Genomic DNA, 20,570 nt, shown 5'->3' with positions numbered 1-20,570 from the left:
GAGCAGCTGAGGGTAGCACTCCATGTGTGGACTGGCTCGCTGGTGTGCCTTTTAAGTAGCGAGCGGCGAGTGTAGGTTGTTGCAGCTGCGTGTGCTGCGATGCGGTGGAAGCGAAGAGGCGGAGCGGACGAGTTGCGGGAACTGCGGCGCGCGGCCTGCCCACGTCACACAGCCCGGCGAGACGGTCGCGAGAGCAGACGCTGCAGTCAGCGAGGTGGTAGGCGTCACAGAGCGTTGCACGCTGAGCGGTCGCATGCTCGGCTCCACCCCTCTCCGCGGTGCAGGAGAAGCGTTAGGCCCTATTTAGAGACGACTCATCTCGTGAGCACGGGAGGGGTCGCCAATTAGCTTGCCGTGAAGGGACACCAGACCAGCATCCTTCTGGACTGCTTGCTGTAGCAGGGCGTTCTGAGCAGCGCAGGTAGAACGACGGACCCTTAGCCCCTGGCTTACCGGTAGGGGGGACGCCTCACGGGCTAAGGCCCCTTCCCCGAGCTCCGTGTCGGTGGAAGTGGGTGGCCCGCTGGCTGGGAGATCTGCGAATGGGGCGAAGCGCAAGACCCTGAGGTGGTGCGGCTGGCACCAGCCGCATTGGCTGGGGGGGCCCCTCTCTCGCGCCGCGCGACCTGCTGTGAATGCGAAGGCTGATGGGTGGATCGACCTTACAGACTTTTCAGGTGCGTGCCGAGCAGTGCAGCCGGCAGGGTATTCGGCAATGGGGGCAGGAGGCCAGCTCGGCGTCCGGCTCCGCCAAGGCGACGTCGAAGTCGCCCCTCCCAATGTATACGCTTGCAGGGATTGTGCGCGACTGTAGGAAGAACATCGTGTGCCCTGCAGGTCACGCGCTGCCCAAGAAACTGTGCCTGGGGATCACCCTGGCAGGTCCTGCTGGGAGTAGCTCGAGCATCTCGGGTAACCATTGTGGTTTGGGGGCTGCGCGGTGATGCGTCCGGCTCACCGATACCGGCCGTCTCTCAAAAGGGCATGCCGACTACTTTCTTTGTGGTGACGCGGTCTCGGAGTGCCCGCCGTGAGGTGAATGAGCGGCACCACCGGCGCCTCACGCCCATGACGACGATGAGCACGCTGGGCGAAGCCTACGGGGATGCGATACGGGCCGGATGACAGGACACATGTGTGAAGCGAGTGCCGAATGAGGTTGCCATTGCGCGGACACGCATTGGGCACCACAGCCTCGCCGACGGCGCCCATGCCGAAGAACTCAGAGTGACGCGCTGTGCATTCGTGGTGTTTCTTATTTTTCTCTTGTCTCTGTCGGAGCTGCGACTCCACCGACACGTGGATGAGACGACTGCCCCCGCCGCTCCCTGCAAGGGTCCAAGCGCGCACGCACTCGCCCGGTGAATGCGTTCACGGGACTAATCCACGGGTCGCTCCCCTCCCTCTCTGCCATGCGTCATCTGCTGCTCGTTACATAAAATTCAACGAAAAGTCTCAAAGAAGAGCTGACACGGAGGTGAAAGTGGGCAGCACGGGGGGAGGCGCGGCGGGCGACTGCGCACTCTCGTCCGCATACAAAGATATCCCATACGCGTATCGGTGCTCTCGCAGAGGCGACGCACTCTTTTCCTGCTGGTGCGGCGTGGCGGTAAGCGGCCCGATCGAACACACACATACACACGCACACATACATACATACACACACCCTCGTATCGATGGAGGTGAATATGTGGGTCCGCTCATGCTCGCGGTGGGAAATCCTTTTCTCCTCGTCCTTTCATCCCTTCCTCCTCTTCTCATCTCCTCCTCCTCTCACCCACGCTCTCTTCCTCTCACTCGCACGCTGGAGTAGGAACGGAGGTCTTCAGCAGCAGAGGTGCACACCATCACAAGTTTCCCCCTCCAAGAAGAAGAGGGGGATCTCTCGCTTTGTCTCGGTATTTCTTCCTCTCGCTACCTTTTTGATTTATCGTAACCGCCTCTTTCATCTCTTGTGCTGCTGTGGTTGCTCATGCTGCATACCATTACCCTTATCACCTACATTCGCTGATTTACCCCCCCTCTCACTCTCTCTCACACACACACACTCGAACTGTGGCGGCTCACTCCTCTTTGTCTCTGCCTCGATTCTTCTGCCTTCACATCGTGTCTGCGCTTCATTTATCTTGTCCCCCCTCCCTCCGCTTTTTTTGTTTTTTCCCTCTTCCATGTCGCTTTGTTAGCTGTTATTCACCTCCCTCCGCACCCTCTATTTTTCTCTCTACTGTTGCGAGAGACTCTTTGCGTGTCATTTCCACCCCGCCCCCTTTTTGTTTCTATTTAATCTTCAGTTGGTGGGCTCACATCAGGTGTCTCTCTCTCTCTCGTCCTTCTCACTCCGAGGCATCTATAGCACGTCTTCCTCCTCTTCTCCTCCCGCTTGCGGGTGCGCATGTGTGCAAGGGTTGGTGTGCACTCGCACCCTTTGATTTCTCTCTGTTTTCCTTCCGTCACATTTTATTTTCAGAGGCTCTTCACCCCTCCCTCTCCCTCTCCCTCTCTCGCTCTGGCTCTCTCTCCCTCCTCTGTTCGTCTTCGCCTCTTCTCCCCCTCGTGGTTTCTTCCCTATTCCTCCGTACCATCGAAAGCAGTTCCGCAGCGCTGGGACCTCCTTTCCTCGCCTCACCTTGCCTTGGCGTACCCGCCCCTTCCCCCCGCCCCTGAAGGCCCCCTTCTCGAACGCACCTCGACGCGTTGTATACACACACCATCACCACCTCCTAGCAGCCCATGACACTCACAGGACGCACCACGCAGGCCGCGCAGGCGTGCAATGACGTAGCGGCGCAGATGCCGCCGCCGCCGTACCCATACATGGGCGCTGCAGCTGGCGCCGCAAACCTGCATCAAAATGGCGCACGGCGCTCCTACGACAACCTACCCGCGCGGCAGCATCCGCAGCTCGGTACCGCAGTACCCACGGTGGTGACCAACACTCCTATCAAGAAGGAGCAGCAGCAGCAGCAGGCGCCACAGTCGCAGCAAGCGCAGCAGAGCCCCCAGCAGCGCCGCAGCAACCAGCCGCAGAGCATCTTTGGTGGCCGCTTCACCCTTCTCGATCGACTCGGCAGTGGCGGCTTTGGCGAGGTGTACCGCGCAGAGGAGCGCGACCAGCCGGTGCCGATCGCTGTCAAGGTGGAGCGGGTGACGGACTCCAACGCACGCCCCGAGCAGTCGTTTCTGTTCCATGAAGCAAAGGTGCTGCAGGAGATACATAAGTCCATCCAGGCTCACGCCGCCGCCCAGCAGCAGAACCAGCTCGTGAGATGGCAGCAAGAGCAGGCCCGAAACGGAAACACCCAGCTTGCTGAGAACGAAGCCGCCGCTGTCGATGCGGTGAAGCAGGAGAGGGTTGGGATTGCGAAGCTCAAGTACTATGGCCAGGACGGCACGAGCCGCGTACTCATCATGTCTCTCCACGGCCACTCCGTCGCTAATGTTCACCGCCGACAAGGGCGCCTGTCATTATTTGCAACGGTGATGATTGCGGACCAGATACTGAGCAGTCTTGAACACGTACACCGCGCGGGGTACGTGCACGCGGACTTGAAGCCGGACAATGTCCTCTTCGGTCGCGAGGACCCGGAGCAGCTGTACCTGGTGGACTTCGGATTGAGCGTCCGGTTCCGCGACCGAAAGGGCAAACATCGCCCTCTCATCACGAACCATAGCTTCATGGGTACCCCACGTTACGCATCGCTGCGGACACACATGGGCCACACACTGTCCCGCCGTGACGATATTGAGCAGCTGGTGTACGTCATGATTTACCTCTTTCGAGGTCGTCTGCCGTGGTCGGGTCTGCGCATCCACGACCAGGATGCGAAGGAGAAACGCATCGGGCAAATGAAGGCAGAGATGCTGCTGGAGTCGATCTGCGCCGGCTGCCCCGAGGCCTTCCGAGACGTCCTCAACTACGCGCGGTGCATGGAGTTCGAGGAGGAGCCGCAGTACCAGTTCTTGCATGTGCTGCTGTGCTCGCTGCGTGACTCGTGTACGCTGGACGCGAGCAGCGGGCCGAGCTGTGTGCCCCTGAGCGGCTCAGGCGGCACGAAGCCGCAGATACTCACGCTGAATGTCAACTGTAATCCCCGCCAGCACCCCAAAGATCAGAATCGAGACACCGCTGCCGCGGGCGGTGGTGCTGTCGGCATGGCTGCAGAGGAGACAGGACTCGCCAAGAATGCAAACATCGCCTCCGGCATCCTCGACCAGGTCGGCGGGATGGCTGAGAACCCGATATTGTCACGGGGCACTGGCGCGCCTGCCTTTTTCAGTGACGCCATCGGCCAGGGATTCTTGTCGGGTAACGTCACGGACGCTGGCCCGCTATCGCCGCGCATCGACTGCCTGAACGAGCAGCCCTTCTTGCCCCCACCTCTGGATCTGCAGGTGCAGTGCGGGTCACCGCAGCTGCGGCAGATGCGGTAGGAGATGGGGGGGAACGGATGACTTTCCCATCCCCTTCAGAGGCATCGACGTGGCAGGGGAGCGGTGAATGGGGGGGGCCGGAAGGGAAGACCACCAGAAAAGTTCTGCGTGTGCGTGCGTGTGTGTGTCCTGTAGCCAGCTGAATTCCTCTCTGTGCCAACAGGCACTCGAGCGCGCATTTTCCCCTCTGGCCGCCCCAGCATCCCTCTATTCCAAGTTCTCTGCCCCTCTTTTTCGTCCTTTCCTTTTTTTCTTCACTCATCCTGTCGTGCGAGTGCGCGCCCATATCTTTCCCTCTTCTCTCTGCCATTGGCGATGATCGATTTCGCTCTTCCCTCCCTGCGCCCGTCCACATTTTTCCTTTTTTTTCGTTGCGCTGTCTCGACTCACTATGTGAGGGTGCGCATCGATGTCGGCGCTTGCTGCTTCGACCACTTCTCTTGTCTTTCCCCCCCTCTCTCTTTCTCTTTCTCTGCCGCCTCGCCTCTCTGTTTCCAATCGGCCTCCTCTCCCCTAACTTTCTCTGACACGCACTCAGTGCTCTTTGCTTTCATTGTTTTTTTTTTGCCTCTGCCAGTGTTCGCTTCTCCCGTCCACTTCTTGCTTTCTGCGTAAGTGTGTGCGTTTGTGTGTATGCCTCTCTTTTTTTCTTGTCCACATTCATCACCGAGGATGCCTCTCTCCCTCCTCCTCCTCTCCACTTAATTTCCTCTGCATGCTTCTTGCCATGATCGATGATGGGGCCCCCTCCCTTCCCTTTCCTTATCACCTCCACCCGCTTGGCTCGCGCACCTGCACGCACTCCAACATGTTCGGTGGCAGCGAAGGGCTGCATTCCTGTTGTGTGCCCTCTATACACTCCCCCTCACACAATAAACTATCTGCCTCCCATCTTTTTTTTCCTGTCGGCTTGCAACGACTTCTCCTCCCCCGTCCCTCATCATCCCCCTGGTATATCTTTTTCTTCGTCATTTCGCCCGTGTGGCTCGACAATGCTGAAGCGCGATGATCGCCTTCCCCCCTCTTTCTCCTCTTTCCCTCAGCCATCGCTGCTGCAGCTTTCCTATGCGCCATCGGTAACCCCCCTCCTCCTCCTCCTTCCGCCAGCCTCACAACGTGGGTACGTATGCATCTCGCGTGTGTGTATGTGTGGAGGGGGGAGGAGGAGGAATGGGGAAGGCTACCTGCATCCTCAGAAGTATTGCTGGCGGGTGGGTGATTAGGTGTGTGTGTGTGGGGGGGAAGTACCAGTGTGTTGCTCTTCCCTCCTCTTTCCGTCTCTCTCTCTAACTTACTCCCCCTTTTCCAGCGCCTCTGCCTCCCACTACGACCCGCGCCACCACCACCACACGTTGCCTGGCTGCTTCTTAGACGAAACAAGTATCTCTCTCTCTGCGTGCGTGTGTGTGTGTGTTTCCCCCCTCCCCTTTTTTTGCCACCACATCTCACCTTTGTCGGCTCCCTTAATGATCTTTTTGGCCTTCCACACGTCCCTCTCTCTTTCTATAAACCCACGCACGACTGCCATTCACCCCCCTCACTCTCTCTCCGCCTTCTGCGCTCTCCCCTTCTCTCTTTTTTCTTTTTTTTTACACGTCGGGTGCCTTCTTCTTCTGTGTGTGCTCCGTCTTTGCTCTTCTAAACGCCCCCTTTCTCCACCCCCTCACCCCCCGACCCTCCCCCTTCGTTTCATAGATGCCGCACAGATGCACGCTCACGCCGATCCTCCGCTATTCGTTCTATACTGTGGTGAGGCCGTATGTGTGCATATGTGTGCGCCTCAGACAACGCATACCAACGAAGAACTCTCTCTCTCACACACACACAGACATGTGCGCGCACGTGCGTGTGTGTGTGTGCACTCTCTCCTCTCCTTACCTCTTTGCCCCTTTTTGCCCCTTTTTCGTTTTCTGTCTCGCGACATAAACAGGTGCGACCAGATCGGGGGGGCGGTGGGTGGATGGTGGTGGTGCGTGTATGCGTGCGTGCGTGTGATGATGGGGGCGGTGGATGGTGGTGGTGGCGGTGGGGAAAGGGCAATTGGGGGTGGCTTGCCTCCCTGGTGGCGAGGTCTAGGCTCCAAGTGTCCGTGTTACTTCTCATTGCCCTCCCTCCCTCCCTTCAAGAGGGAGAGGGGGGGAGGGGGAGGGCGAGGGCGGGCGGGCCACCGTGTCTTCACGGTTCCATCTCTCTCACTCTTTTTACCCATCGTGCTTTCGTAGGAAGTTTCGCCCATCTGAGCCCCTTCATGTCTCCCACTTGGGCGATCCAGGAGAGGAGGCGCGGCGGGCGACTGCGCACTCTCGTCCGCATACAAAGATATCCCATACGCGTATCGGTGCTCTCGCAGAGGCGACGCACTCTTTTCCTGCTGGTGCGGCGTGGCGGTAAGCGGCCCGATCGAACACACACATACACACGCACACATACATACATACACACACCCTCGTATCGATGGAGGTGAATATGTGGGTCCGCTCATGCTCGCGGTGGGAAATCCTTTTCTCCTCGTCCTTTCATCCCTTCCTCCTCTTCTCATCTCCTCCTCCTCTCACCCACGCTCTCTTCCTCTCACTCGCACGCTGGAGTAGGAACGGAGGTCTTCACTTAGAAGCGAGAAAAAGTGGGTAACGCCAAGTCTTCCTATGACGAGAGTAAACTTGTACACACGCGTTCGAAGAAGCGAACAGAAAAAACAAAATTCAACAGATAGATTCTCTGCATAGACAGAGTCTTACGAGCATCCAATACCTCACCGCAGACAAAGCCAAGATCGGGCGTCGCCTTTTTTTAAGCTTTGTGTCTCTGTTCCCTCTCTCTCCTTCTCTGTATCTAGTCCTACCCTCACTCACAAATGTTTTTTCGTTTTGTCGTTGTTGTCCGTCCCTAACGCGCAGCTCCATTCTGCATCGCAGGGCAGACGGCGAAGCAGAACGAGAGAGTGAGCGAGCGAGAAGCGGGACACGCCGACGCGCTACGTACACAGGAGATGCCTTCTCTTTTATCTTTGAGCTCTCCTATGCGTTTCACTTTTTTGTTTATGTATGTGTGTGGTCAGTGAACCATCGTCAGGATGGCTCTCACCATTGCTTCTCTTTTGCTTTCCTCTTTCGTTAGCCTCTGCGCGCGCGCTTTCTGCCTCCCTCTCCCTCCCTCCCTCCTTGCGGCTGCGTGCGGGGCTCCTCGATGTGTTTTGTTCAGTGAAGGGGGCGGGTGAGTAATGTGCATGTGTGCGTGTAGGGGAGGAGGCGACAACAGCATTGATCCTCCTCACTACTCACTCCTCACCCCCTCTGTGCTCCTGCTGCTCGTTCAAACCTCTCTGCTTCCTCTTCCGTACGCGCACTGCTTGTGCGGCTCTCTCCCCTCCCCTCTTTTTCCTACCGCGTCTTGTGCGTGCTCATGGAAGTCGCACGACTTTTCTTTCTCTTCCGTGAATCCGTCAGCCCGCGCGCTCTCTTTTGGCGTGAGAGGAGGTCTTGTCGGTGGTGATTGTCACTCTTTTTTTTTATCGACAATGGGTGAAGGGGACGGGTCGACAGCCCAGCTGACTTCTGCGGCGACTGCCCGGATGCTGGTGCCGTGACGACGACGGAGCGCTGTACAGCCGCCGCAGCCGCATCCTCGAAGGAAACGGAACGAAACGCAGTGATGGAGCCCAAACAGCATCAAAAAAAATCCGTTCCCGACAGCACCTGCCACCCCATCCCCCCTCTTTTTTTTTTTTGCTCCTTGACTGTTGTCGAAAAGAAAAAAAACCACATCGACACACTATTGAAGTCGGGGATGAGGAGGGCGGAGAAAAAAGATAAAGGATGGGGATGGGGATGGGGGGAGGAGACGAGAAGAAGAAAAGGCCCTTGCTGCGACACCGCCGGATGGCGCGAAGCTCCCTGCACAATGGCCACTGCTCGATTTCGCATACGCGCCGGTACGGCAGACGAAAGAGGGGGGAGCATGCGTGCCTCCTCGTCAAGCGAAATGAAACTCCAAGAAAAAATCTCATCACAAAGTGTACAGCGGAGGAGGGAAGAGGGGAAGCAAGGGAGGTACGTGAATGTGTGTGTGTGTGTGGGCTTGGGGTGAGAGGACGTGATGATGGGACTCGGAAAAGGAAAAAAACAGATGAGCGAACACACAATAAAAGAGCTTACCCCCTCTTTTTTTTTTACAGAAGCAGCCAGCTCATTCTGCCTTTGCTCTTGTGGTCGACGTGCAGCCGTGTGTGGCTGTATGCGTACGGCTCCTCCTCTCCTCCTCTGCATTTCATCTGGCTCGTGTTGTCTTTCATCGATTTCTTTACTCGAAGGCGCTTTTCCCTTCTGGTCTTTTCTCTTTACCGCTTCGTTTGTGCCCCTCTCAGCTTTCCTCATCGTTTTTTTTTCTTTCTTCTTGGCGTCATTTCCTTTCCGCATGGACGCACTGCTGCTACTCTTCTTTCTCTTCTACTCAAGGCCTCGTCTCTGTCTCACCGGTGAGGCGCTTCTTCCACGTTTGACGCGTGCCTCTCTCTCTGTGTACGCCCGTAGATGTGAATGGGTTTCAACTAGTTATTATTCCGTTGTGGTTCCGTTTTTCTCTTTACTAGTGCGGTGAACGCTCTCGATGGCAGTCGCGGAGAGAACTGACCAAAACTGAAGAAGAAGAGCGCTGCCCCCCCTCTCCCCCGCCCCCGCCCATCGTTGGAACCTTCGACGCCCTGTTGCCAGCCTTCAGCGCTTTCTCTCGATACATAATTCACCTCCCTCTCTTCCCCCTCTTGGTAGCCGCACGGCCCTCTTTCCTGCCTGCGCGAATCTATTGTCGGCTGGACGCACACCTCGCAGGGCGCCATGCCCTGGCCATGCGCGTGCTCTACATATACGGCACCATGGCCACAGATCTCGCTCCTCGTGAGGGGTAGGCGGAGCAGTACACAGCCGACGAGCGGTGGCTGCAGCGTTGCCGCCTCACTACGTATCTTCCAGACGCCACAGGCAACACCCCGCCTTGAAGCCGCTACTTTGCACCACGACGCGTCGGGCCCGCGTAGGCGCGTGCAGCGGCAGGCGATCAGGCTCGAGGCTCGGTGTGCGAGTCGGGTGGACAGCGCGAGCTGCTACGCGCTGGGATGACCCATGTGCAGCCACACGCGCATAGCAGCTCAGCGCCACTTGAGCCCTCGAAAGGCTTCGGTTGACAGGCGGAGGTGTGTCGGGTGTTCTCGACGACTGCGCAACGAGCAGAGTGATGGCGCGGGTCGTGCGCCGTGTGACCACAGCGGCGCCACTGCTCCACAGTGCGCGAAATGGGGCGTGAGCAAGCGGCGCTACCCCACGCGTCGCTCTTGCATGCGAGGCTTTGGGACAGTGCGCACCAGAGGAACTCGAGCTATCCGCTACAGCGGAAACCGGTGGGCTACAAGCCCTTGTCGCGGCCGAGAGGCACGATCACTTAGAACGAGGCACGCTTCACGGTACGGCCGAGCGGCGCTCGCGCTGGGGGACTCGGGCTCGACTCGAAGCGCAGCGAATCGGCTTTGCCACGCCGCACGCACGCAACCGTATCTCACTCCCATGCCCCAATAAAACAAGTCACACCGCCGTCTCAGGTGAAGGCCACGGCGCAGCGGTGTGCTGCGCCCCACCCCCCCGCACCTTACACACACGATTCCTCTCTGCTCTCCCCTTCTGCTCAAGAGGGGAAGGGAGAGAGGAAAAAAACTATGTAGGCACATGCAGCTGTCCTCTACCCCGACACTTCTTTCTTCTTCAATCCGCTTCACCACTGCTGTCTTTCTTCACACTCTCTGCCGCTGCCTCACTTTTCGCGCATAGACCCCCAACACCGTTTTTTTGTCACTCTTTACGATTTCTCCTTTTTCGTTTATGTATGTGCGCGTGTGTGAGAGTGTGAGTGAGTGCCTTCTCATTGACTGCTAACCTTTCGCTCTCCTCCTGCCACATTGCTCACACTCGGTTCTTGAAAAAAAATTGTCGAGGTGTTTTTTTTTCTCCTCGTCTCTCCTCCTCTCGCTCCTCTTCCTCACTCATCCCCTCTTTTTCCTCTCGCACCTACGCCGCGAGCACGAACGCAGGATCTCTACCTCTCCTCCCCCTCTCCCCCGCCCACTTCCTCCATCTCGCCAGTTTCGCTCTCGCTCTCTCTGTGTCTCTGTGCCTCTGCTGCTCCTCTACTCCGGCCCGTTTCTTCTCTCTCTCTCTCCTCGCACGTTGAGGCATCCGTCTCTGCACACACAGCCGCTTAGGCCCACCACGAGAGTGCGGGCGAAAGGCAGGGGCGCAGGATGCGACACGTGTTCTACATTTCATCGTCGTACGCGGCGCTCATCTACGCCCTGATGGTGGGCAGCGCCCTGCTCGCCTGCCTCTACATAGGCCTGGTCAGCCACTCCAAGGTGATTCTGTCGACATCGTGCGGCGAGGAACACTATGAGTTCTGGCCTAGCATCAGCTCCACCATCGGTGATATGATGCCGGAGAGGCAGACGTGGCGGGCGGCCTTCGCCTTCTTCATTCCGTTCCGCATCGGCGCCACCATCTCTTTCTTCAACGTCTTCTGGCAAAAGGCTTCACGTGGCATGGCTGATCTGTACAGTTTCCGCAGCTCATGGCGGGCCTTCCTCAGCAGCAGCGCCTTCTTGGCGCTCCTGATGCTGTGGGTCGATACATGGCGGATCATTGCCGCCGCCCAGTGTACTTACGTGGCGTCCAGCGAGTCGCTTGCGTACCACAATGTCGGCTTCTGCCCGTACATCTTGCTGTGCTTCGTGCTGCAGGTGCTGGCAACGACGCTGGTGCGGCGCAACCGCTTCAACATGGCCATTTACCCTACCCAGCAAGACGCCACCATCTCGTACGCGCTCAAGCGCACGTTTCTGTTCGGTGAATCTGCGGCTGCGGTCGGCGTCATCTGCTTCTATGCGTATCACTACCACACGTGCGCTAACGGCTCCTACAGCGCCACGAGCATCTTCGAGTGGATATTTGTCATGTGTAATATCCTCTTCGACGGCTCTGCCTGGTTCGACTTGAAGCAGGAGGGTTGGTGGCTGAGCGGGCCGCCAAGCTTCTACCGAAAGCGATGGGCTCGGCACGCCAACAGCGGTGGTAGCGCGATGTCGTCTCCCAGGACCAACGGCGCGAAGGATGGCAGCAGAGACGGGCGCGATGGTGGTGACAGCGACGCCACCGCCAAGTTGCCGGTGCCGCTCGGGGACGGGAACTCTATGATGGAGTGCGACTATGATGGCTCTGCTGAAGAGATGGGGTCACTCGCCTACCCTCCGCGCATCACTACGGGCGAGTTCTTCCTCGATCATGACGTCATTCTTCACCGCTTCAGCTTCTGCAGTGCGCCGTCGCAGCTGTCTTTGTGGATCTGCGATGTGTACTGGGCGCACATGTTTTTCGAAATGGCACTGCACCTTGTTCAGCACATGTTCTTTATGCTGCTCAACGCCATGTCACTGTCGTGGGAGTTGTGCTCGGTGCTCGTGTTCGGTGCTCCGTGCCTGTTGCGCATCGCTGCCTTCCGCCGATGGGCGACAGGGCCGTGCATCTTTGCGCGAAGTTGGCTGAAGCCATCCCATGTGCCAATCGGCCTCAGCTACCGCACGGTGCCGATGTACATCCTCTTCTACGCGCTGGCGCTGCTCTCCCACTTTCACCAGCTCATAGCGCGGAATGCCGGCATGAAGATTTTGGTCTCCTCGGCGGGGCCGCTGTTTCTCTCTCTGGCGCTCTTCACACGCTTTCTGTACCCCTCCACCGTGACGCTGAAGCGCGCGTGGTCAGAGGGGAATGAAGACAGCCGCCGCATAATGATGACGCTGCCGCTTGGGCTGGTGCTCTGCATGCTGCTCCGTGTGCAACACGCAGGTGTGTCGCCCTTCGTCACAGACCCGTTCTACGGCGGCGTCTACGGCATTCTGCTGGGTACGCTCTTCACCTCCATCATCTACCGCCATGCCATGATGGGTAACGCGGTGAGGGAGGAGGCGCATCAGCAGCACAGCGCTCCATCGGTAGCACCGCTGATGCGTGGGTCGCTTCGCGACAGCGAAGCGGAGGATAGCCGAGATTTTTCGACAGACGCCGGAAGCAGCGTCCGCGACGCCTCATCCACCGACCGCAGCGGTAGGAGGATCGAGGAAGGTGTTAGCATGCACGGCGTCCACTTCAGTGTGAGCCAAATCGATGAGGTGAGCGAGAATACCGTGTCGGCTATCGCCACGCTTTACACACCACCGTCCCAGGTACTGCTCGGCATTTTGTGTGGGAGCATCACATGCTTAGGCGTTACGTTCTTTCACAGCGCCAACTATATACCACGCCTGCTTGCGATCGAACCGTTTCCAGCGAGCGTCGTTGTCGCAGCCGTCTTCACGGCTGGGCTGCACTACTCGACAGATGTTCTTCCCCTCGCGCTCGTCCTGCTGCGCCCCAGGCGCCGCCCTGACGTGGTACGGCGCACCCTTCACACCGTCTTGGGCGGCTCTTGGGGTCGTTTTGGTGCGCTGTTGGCTGTCAGCACCACGTTGATGCTGTTCGCCACGCGGCAGACAAATTTCACATATGAATTGCCTCACGAGGGGTACCCGACCAAAATGGACTCGCCGAGGTCGATGGCGAATCTGAAGTACTGGGAGACGCAGGAGACATTCTGGGGTAGCAAGCATCTCGCCTTCATGGGCGGTCTCGGCTTTACCTTCTGCATTGGTGTGCTCTTCCCTTTTGTGATGGAGGTGACGTGGGCGCACCAGCGTGACTACCGCTTCGCGCAGATCGCCGAGGCGATGGACGCGGACGCTGTTATAAGCCGCGAGTGCACCTTCTTCACGTCCTTCGAGTTCTCGTGGATGATGAGCACAGTCGGCTTGGGCATTCTTTATGCGCTCTGCATCTGCTACCCGTTTGTGCCGATGGCGTGGCTGGTGCGTGAAAAGTCGAGGCCTCTCATCGTAGCGCACGTTGGCACGCTGTACGCCACTGCATGGATTGTAGCGCGTCGAATCCGCGCTTCTCGCGCCGTGGCGGCGGCCTTAGCGGACGTCGCGGCGGCGCGGAAGCAGCGCTCCATTCAGCTGATGGTTGTCTTTCTCATCCTTTTCGCTTTCGCATGGGCGATTGTCGGGCGGGTCACGCTGAGCAGCGCCAACGCCACGCTCCCGGCGAACAAGAAGACAGCCATCCAGTACCAAGAGGAGGTGCTGCACCTTCACAAGATGCTCGTTGAGCTGCAGAAGAAGCGCAACGCGATCACAGACCCGCACATGCCAAAGTTCGAGGTGGACTATCACCGGAGGCACTTTGAGGACGCCATGAACAAAATCGGCCGCAACATCACCGAGTCGAAGAATGGCGTCCCCGTCGATCCCAAGCTTCGTCTGGCACATCTCAGCTATGAAGATCGCCTTGATGTCTGGGAGGCTGCGAAGGCCATGAGTTTCTTCTCCGGGGCGATTTGGACGGTCCGCTTCGGGCTGGACAACTACAACGTCGACTCTTTTGCCCGCATGGTGGAGCAGCTGCGCAAGATCAACGTGGGTGTGATCGGGCTACTGGAGAGCGACACTATGCATGCCACCTACGGCAACCGCGACATGGTTGACTATATCTCGTACCACTTGGGGTTTCACTACACGGACTACGGCCCTACCTCCCTTGACAACACCTTCGGCTGCGCCCTCATCACCCGCTACCCCATCTTGTACGTGCGCCGCTATGCCATCCCATCGCCGCTGGGCGAGGTGGCGTGCCTCATTCATGCAAAGCTCGATGTGTACGGCCTGCCGATACACACCTACGTCGGTCACTTTGGCAACACAGAACACTGGGCGGACGGCTTGCTGCAGTCCCAGTTTCTCGGCCGCCTCGTTCGGTCGAATCCGGGGCCGTCCATATGGCTTGGTTACCTTGTCACCCACCCCGGATTGAAGGAGCGGTATCGGGAGTACACAGACCCGACGGCACCCGGCAAGTTTCGCGATGCTGGGCTGGAGATGTACCGGCACCGGCTGTGGACGCGACTGTGGGAGCGCGGCGGCTATGAGGAGGAGCTACCGGTGACCACAGGTCAGTCTGCCGGCAAACGTGAATTCAACATCGAGTTGAAGCTCGAATACGTTGGCTATCTCGAGGAAGGCATGCAGGTGGACAGCCGCTTTCGCAGTACACCACCGGGCAAACCGCCACGACATTTCTACTACAACGACACCGGCCGTTACGCGAGGTCGCACCCGAGGTACGAGTTTTTAGATCGGTATTGTCAGTACTGTCTCTTCAAGACCGGCGCTACGGCAGACGAGGCAGCTGCTGACAAGGATAAGCTGCAACCTTACCAGCTGCGCCTGTTCGACTGGTGGCGCGTCACCGACCCCCAGGCAGAAATACTGTCTGACACGGAGATTCAAGTCATGCAGCTGGCGTTCGAGAAGCGTACGTAGAAGGCGAAGATGGGCAGCACAGATCTGGCCTGAGAAGGACTCCCAAAAAAGTGACGCTGTACAAAGGGGTAGGCATGGGCCGGGGCAGACGCTTTCGCCAACGCTCTCATCGCACGGGGTACGCCGCCCAGCTCGCCGTGTGCATCCGCCGTTGTTGTCTTTTGTGGCTCTCTTAATCCCAACGTTCTTCACGTTTCTTATCGAAAGAGGCGCCGTTAGCGAATTTTGTTTGCCGAGTGCAAGCTTCATAGTTGACTTGATTCTGCGGCGATGTGACGTGCGATCGATCCCCCCTTTTTTCCTTTCACAGATGCTGTGCATCATTTTTGGAGTGTGCCTGTGGCAGCGCAAGAGAGGGCGGAAGGCTGGGACGAGGAAGCGGGCGCCGGGGGCTGCAGCGGCGCGCAGGCTGCAGCTCTCTTTGTGTTACTTACACTAGTGCCCCCTGGCGAGGCCAAGACAGGCAGGGAGCAGCGCTGAATCTCACTTAGTTTCGGTTGCTTCTGTTTCTCCTTCACGCTCACACACACGCATGCACACGCACGCTTTCTCGCCCTCTGTATCTTTTAAGACGCATCCCGTGCTCCCCCGCCGCTTCATGTATCGTTAATGGGATCGGTGTCTGTGCTATGTTTCTCCTTCTTCCTTCTGCTTTGGGGCGACTTGTCGACATTCCCCCCTCCTCCTCCTCTTTGTTCTCTTCCCCGGCCCTCACCGTGCTCCGCCGTTTTGTTTCGTCGCCTGCACTTGTGGCTCCCCACTTCCCCACGCTCGCTTAACCCCTTCCCTCCTTTCCCCGACATGGCGTGAAGCGATCGGAAGTTCTTTCAAACATTAACAGGAAGCGCTTTATCGTCTGGCTCTCCTTCGCCTTGTGTATTGTGTCACCTTCCCGCTCACCCACCTTTTACTTTCTTGCGCCTTTCCCTCCCCACTCCCGGAGTGGTATAGACGCACGCTCTCGTCGTCGTCTCCCTCTCTTCACTTCTCCTTGTCTACAAGCCTGTCTCTGGTCATGGCGTGCACGCACCCAACGAAAGGCGCGCGCCCTGTGGCGACGGCGGCGACGGAGACATGAAAGGGAGAGGGGGAGAGGATCGGCGAGTTCTTCTGCTTGCCTCCCTTAGTTCCACCCTCGCATTCGTTCCCCCTTTTTTCGTCTCATGGCGCAGGTCGCTCTCGGGCATTCTCCCTTTCGCTTTTCCTTGTTTCGCTGTTATCGTCGTCGTTGTCTGTGCCTGCTGCCTCAGCCTTCGTACGAGCCGCGCGGCAGCCGACATGCCAATGTTCTCGCGTAGGTGGGGGACACACACACACAAAAAGTGCCTGCGTGCACACCTCCTCCTCTGCAGGGTGCGTCTTCGGTGGTTTTGTGGTGCCTTTCGTGAGTGAAGGACTGTGGCCCACCCGCATTCCTTCATGGGAAAGAGAAAGAAATAATTAAGGCGTGAATGTTGGTGCGGGAAGAGACATTGTAGCGGCACTCGCGCAGGCTTCTTCCGCCGCCTCGTTCTTCCCCCTCCCTCCCTCCCTCCCTTCCTTCCCCCCTCTTCCTGTTGACTCTTCTGTACGGATGGCAGGCGTACGTTTCCGTTACCGTTTGCTTGTCTTCGCTTTCATTGTAACGCTGAGTGTTTCCTTCAAAGTTTCCGCCGTTTTCTTTTTCTTTGCAACAGTTGTGAGGCTGACGTGCACATCTCTTTCCTCTGTTTCATACTGCACACAACCCTGATGAAGCCCGCGGGCTCCGCGCACGGCATCATCAGGGCCCAGTGCTTCTGTGTGTGTGTGGGTGGGTGGGTGGGGGAGAGAGGCCAAGAACCTGCAGCCTGTCTTCGTGTGCGGCTGCGAGCTCACGATGCCGGCATACAGGGTCGGACTGCCCCTGTACCGCAGAAATGTGCGCACACGGCCGCGTCTTTTGCATCGGCTCACTGCGAGCCGTACCGATGACGCAGGACATCCACGCGGTCGCCCGCCGCTTCCCCCGCCTGGGCTGCTCCGCGGTGATGGCGGGTATCGTCGCGGGGCGGGGGTCTGCGCTGTGGGCGCGGCGGAAATGCCCGTCGGCGGACCGGCGCGAAGCGGTGTGCGGTGTGGCCCGACTCCGTGGGGCGTATTCGATTCACGGCTGTACGGCGCAAGAGCCGCAACACCGCCTCCTAAGCAGGCCTGCAAGGCATTCGGTCTCTCGGGGTGTCGACCGTCCGGCGCGGCAATATACAGACGGGGGGCGGGGGGGGCACAGGTGTAGTGGTGGTGGCTTCTCTGTCTTTTCACGAGAGCACAGACGCACCGGTGTTGACCCTTCCGCCCTGACGAGGCAAAGCCACTGCAGTGACAGTCCGGCTTCGATGCGATACCCCCTACTAGGCGGATGCGCTTCACGTCCGTCTACATTCCTGCGAGCGGCCTGGCGGCACGGGCAGCCCTCCATCGCATGCCAGGCAATGTCACCCCCAGCCGTAGCGCTACTGGAACGGCTGCGCACTCGTACCACCCGGCGTGGGAGACACACGGAAGGACGGCCCCGCCCATGCCGGTGCCGCCGGTAAAGCCGCTTACTAACTGTTCTGGGCGCTAAAGCTGGAGCGATTGAAATCAGCTCCTCAGAAAGTGCCTCACACGTTTCCCGTGGCATCGCCCGTTCTCTGATGCGCTGGCCAAAGGGCCCCCATGAGACAGCCATCGAGGGATGGACGCCGTCCTGTGATGGCCTCACCCCCAGCAGTCCTCGATCGCACGGACGCTAAAGCACACGGGGGGGTGTCACTGGCATGGATGAGTTCCGACGGCAGAACGATGTGCTCGAGACGATCAGGACATACAGCCGTGGGTGCCACGGGGGCAGGGGCGGGGGCCGCCTTGTGTGCACATCTCATTCGCTGGCGTACCGGTGGCGCGAAGCGCGCACGATGAAGCGGAAAAGTACGAGATCTGTTCTCACGCATGACGTCTTTGTGTGTCTGCTCATTGTCATTGAAATGTCTTTGTGGTGTGTGCGTGCTGTTGGAGCGGCGACCAGGAAAAGGGAGACACAGGTGATTGCGGGCATGCTCAGCGGCTCGACTCTCTGGGACGCTGCGACACAGCTGTTCGTAAGACCGAGAAGAGTCAACAGTAGGAGCGTTGAGGTGAATGCAGCACCGCGTTCGAAGGGCACTCATGGGGAGGTGTCTGGGCGCGTGTTGTGATGCGCGGGACATACGTGATGCGGCCGTCCTTCCTCTGTGGTGGTGGTGGGGAAATGCGGAGGAATAGAGGGATAGGCGTCGCGCTCCATGTCTCGTGCCGCACCGCCAGTTGGGGCGGCGAACAGGAATCGAATGCTTCCGTATGCTCACAATTGTTTATCTTTCCTATCCTCTCTGCTTGGGCCCATATGCTCGACCGATTCGTTGTTGCACGTGTGCACGCATCGACGCCGCTCTCCCCTTCCCTTTCCTCTCCCCTGCCCTCTTCTCCCTATCGTTTGTGTCATCTCTATCATTGCTCTTCCAAAACTGCCTGCCAGAAAGAGGAGAGGGACTGACATCTATCCTACACGAAAAAAAAGGCCTCGGCGGTGCATAGCGCGTGCGGTCAGCTGCGACTCTTCGCTTCTCACGTATATTCCTCCCCCTTTTTTTCGAACGCAGGCACGTCGCTCTACGTGAGAGGATGTCGAGGAGACTGAGCGGCTCGTTTGGCCGCAGCGGCAGCGGTTCTGGCCACCTCACCACTCTAAGTGGAAGTGGTGGCGACGCCGGTAGCTCTACAGGTGCGACACCGGCAGTATACTGCGTGAACCCCATTTTCTTTGAGAACTGCGGTGCGCTGCTGAATCCACCGAGTGGGCTGACGACGGCAGCTGTGCTGAAGGTGTTGCAGGTGACCGGCAGCAAGACGTCCATTTCTCTCGCCAAGTGGAAGGAGACGGCCATGACACTGCTGGGGCTGCGTGAATCGACGGCGTACGCTATTTTCGACGTCTTCTTTGCGGTCAGTGGGGGCTGCATTCAAAACACACCGGCCTACTCGAGCGGGGAGCGGACGAGCGTGGCGCAGTTGCGGCAGGAGAGCAATCGTGCCCTGTTGCAGAAGATGGGCGGTACCGTTGATCAGGGCCGCTGGCCAGCTGCCTCCACGGCGCGACAGGTGAGTCTGCCGGGGCTTCTACTCTTTCTGCTCTGCCAGGTGTTTGTAGAACGCAAGCGGGCGGGCGGGCCCAACAAGCTCACATCGGAGGCGTTGGCCGAGTACGTGCGGCAGCATCTGCACGACTTCATCAGCGCTGTTGCGGTAACACGCGCGTCTCGCCTGACCATGGCTGACGCGGCGGAGCTTGGCTATCTCCTCCGCGAAGTTGTCAACGGCGTTGAGCAGCCTTTCGGGCCCAGTATCAGCTTCCTCTGGCAGTTTAATGAGAAGACGATCGACGTCGCGGTTCTCTCCCAGTACCTGCGAGTGCGTATCCGGGCCAACAGCGAAATCAAGAAGATCGGTAGCAGCGCCGCGGCAGCATCGAATTTCTTCGGCTTCAACAATATCACTATTCAGGGCCTTGCCTCCACGGTGTACATCACGCCGTACACCTTGTTGCCAGATATGGCGTGCGGTCTGCTGTCGTCTAACTTGACCATCTCGAACTGCTCGCAGACGCACATCTACGCCCCCTCGGTGCTACCTCACACCCAACTTAGCTCGCTCACGAACTGCACCGTCTTACTGGGCCCGGTGAGCGGCGTGCTGACGGTGCAGAACTGCCATCACTGCTGCATCTCTTCCATTTGCGGGGCGATTATCGTGAGCAACTGCACGAATGTCACGCTCTACGTATGCGTGAACACACCACCAGTGCTGCTGTCCAATCAGAGCGTAAACGGTGCCTTGGGGGCACCAGGGGCGAGCAGTAGCAAAGCAAACGGGGCGCAAGGCTCGCCTCCTGGGAGCGGGGTGCGCTTGGCTCCGTACAACTCCTTCTACCCGGCCATTGAACAGCACATTAGCAGCTCCGGCATCAGTCCGCTGCTCAATGTGTGGAACGTGGGATTGCCCGATCACGAATCGATTCTGCCGCCGTCAGAGTTCCAGAGCATGCCCTTCCCTCTTACGCAGTCTGCCCACCTCAGCAACGTTACCCGCGCGAACCCATGTCCACTACCGGCGCCGTATCGTGAGGCGATGAATCGTCGCTTGCAGCGACTGCGAGAGGTGAACACTAAGATTGCCGAGGCCATCGGGCAGCTGAGGGAGGCTGGGCGCAACGACCTTGCCGATGAGCTGCACCAGCGCATTACATCCATGTTCCGCGATTGGTTAAAGGAGACAGGACAGGAGCACGTCTTGGCGGACTTGGCACACGCCACGGTGCCGACGAAAATGGTGGGCTGACCGAGAATGAGGAAGGAGAGAGGCGATCGTAGAGAGGTGTGCTCAGTCGTCGGTGGACCTTCCGACGTCTGTTTCGCTTTAGACGTAACGTGGCGCGAGCAGCACAAAGAGAGAGAAAAGGGAATACGGGCGGATTTGGGTATCGAACTTCGTGCGAGGGGAGGGCCACAGGAGGGTGTGGAAGGGGGCTCGAACAGCTTTCTGGTGACGTGTGTGTGCGTCGGACATGGCTCGCCCGCTTCGGGACGTCTCTTCCTCTTCGCCGCTCGTTAGATCGCCGACTGGGCGGTGGTACTTCGCTTACGTATGGCTTTGTTAC

General features: G+C 58.6%; 3 protein-coding genes across 3 annotated transcripts; all 3 read left to right on the top strand.

Annotated features, from left to right (window-relative positions):
* Positions 1 to 2,730: 2,730 nt before the first annotated feature.
* Positions 2,731 to 4,431, top strand: LSCM1_03527 (uncharacterized protein; the record flags this gene model as incomplete). Its single annotated transcript, XM_067321067.1, has 1 exon — positions 2,731 to 4,431. The coding sequence occupies one exon, from the start codon at positions 2,731 to 2,733 to the stop codon at positions 4,429 to 4,431; it is 1,701 nt and encodes a 566-aa protein (XP_067177677.1).
* A 6,286-nt stretch (positions 4,432 to 10,717) lies between these two features.
* On the top strand, positions 10,718 to 14,878 carry LSCM1_03525 (uncharacterized protein; the record flags this gene model as incomplete). The annotated part of the gene is made up of 1 exon (XM_067321066.1): positions 10,718 to 14,878. The coding sequence occupies one exon, from the start codon at positions 10,718 to 10,720 to the stop codon at positions 14,876 to 14,878; it is 4,161 nt and encodes a 1,386-aa protein (XP_067177676.1).
* Positions 14,879 to 18,538: 3,660 nt separating this feature from the next.
* On the top strand, positions 18,539 to 20,251 carry LSCM1_03524 (uncharacterized protein; the record flags this gene model as incomplete). Its single annotated transcript, XM_067321065.1, has 1 exon — positions 18,539 to 20,251. The coding sequence occupies one exon, from the start codon at positions 18,539 to 18,541 to the stop codon at positions 20,249 to 20,251; it is 1,713 nt and encodes a 570-aa protein (XP_067177675.1).
* Positions 20,252 to 20,570: the final 319 nt, after the last annotated feature.

This window comes from Leishmania martiniquensis, chromosome 27 (assembly GCF_017916325.1).
Source record: "Leishmania martiniquensis isolate LSCM1 chromosome 27, whole genome shotgun sequence".
Classification (NCBI taxonomy): Eukaryota; Euglenozoa; class Kinetoplastea; order Trypanosomatida; family Trypanosomatidae; genus Leishmania; species Leishmania martiniquensis.
The sequence above is the reverse complement of the archived record's forward strand: the minus strand, read 5'-3'. Positions and strand labels throughout refer to the sequence as shown.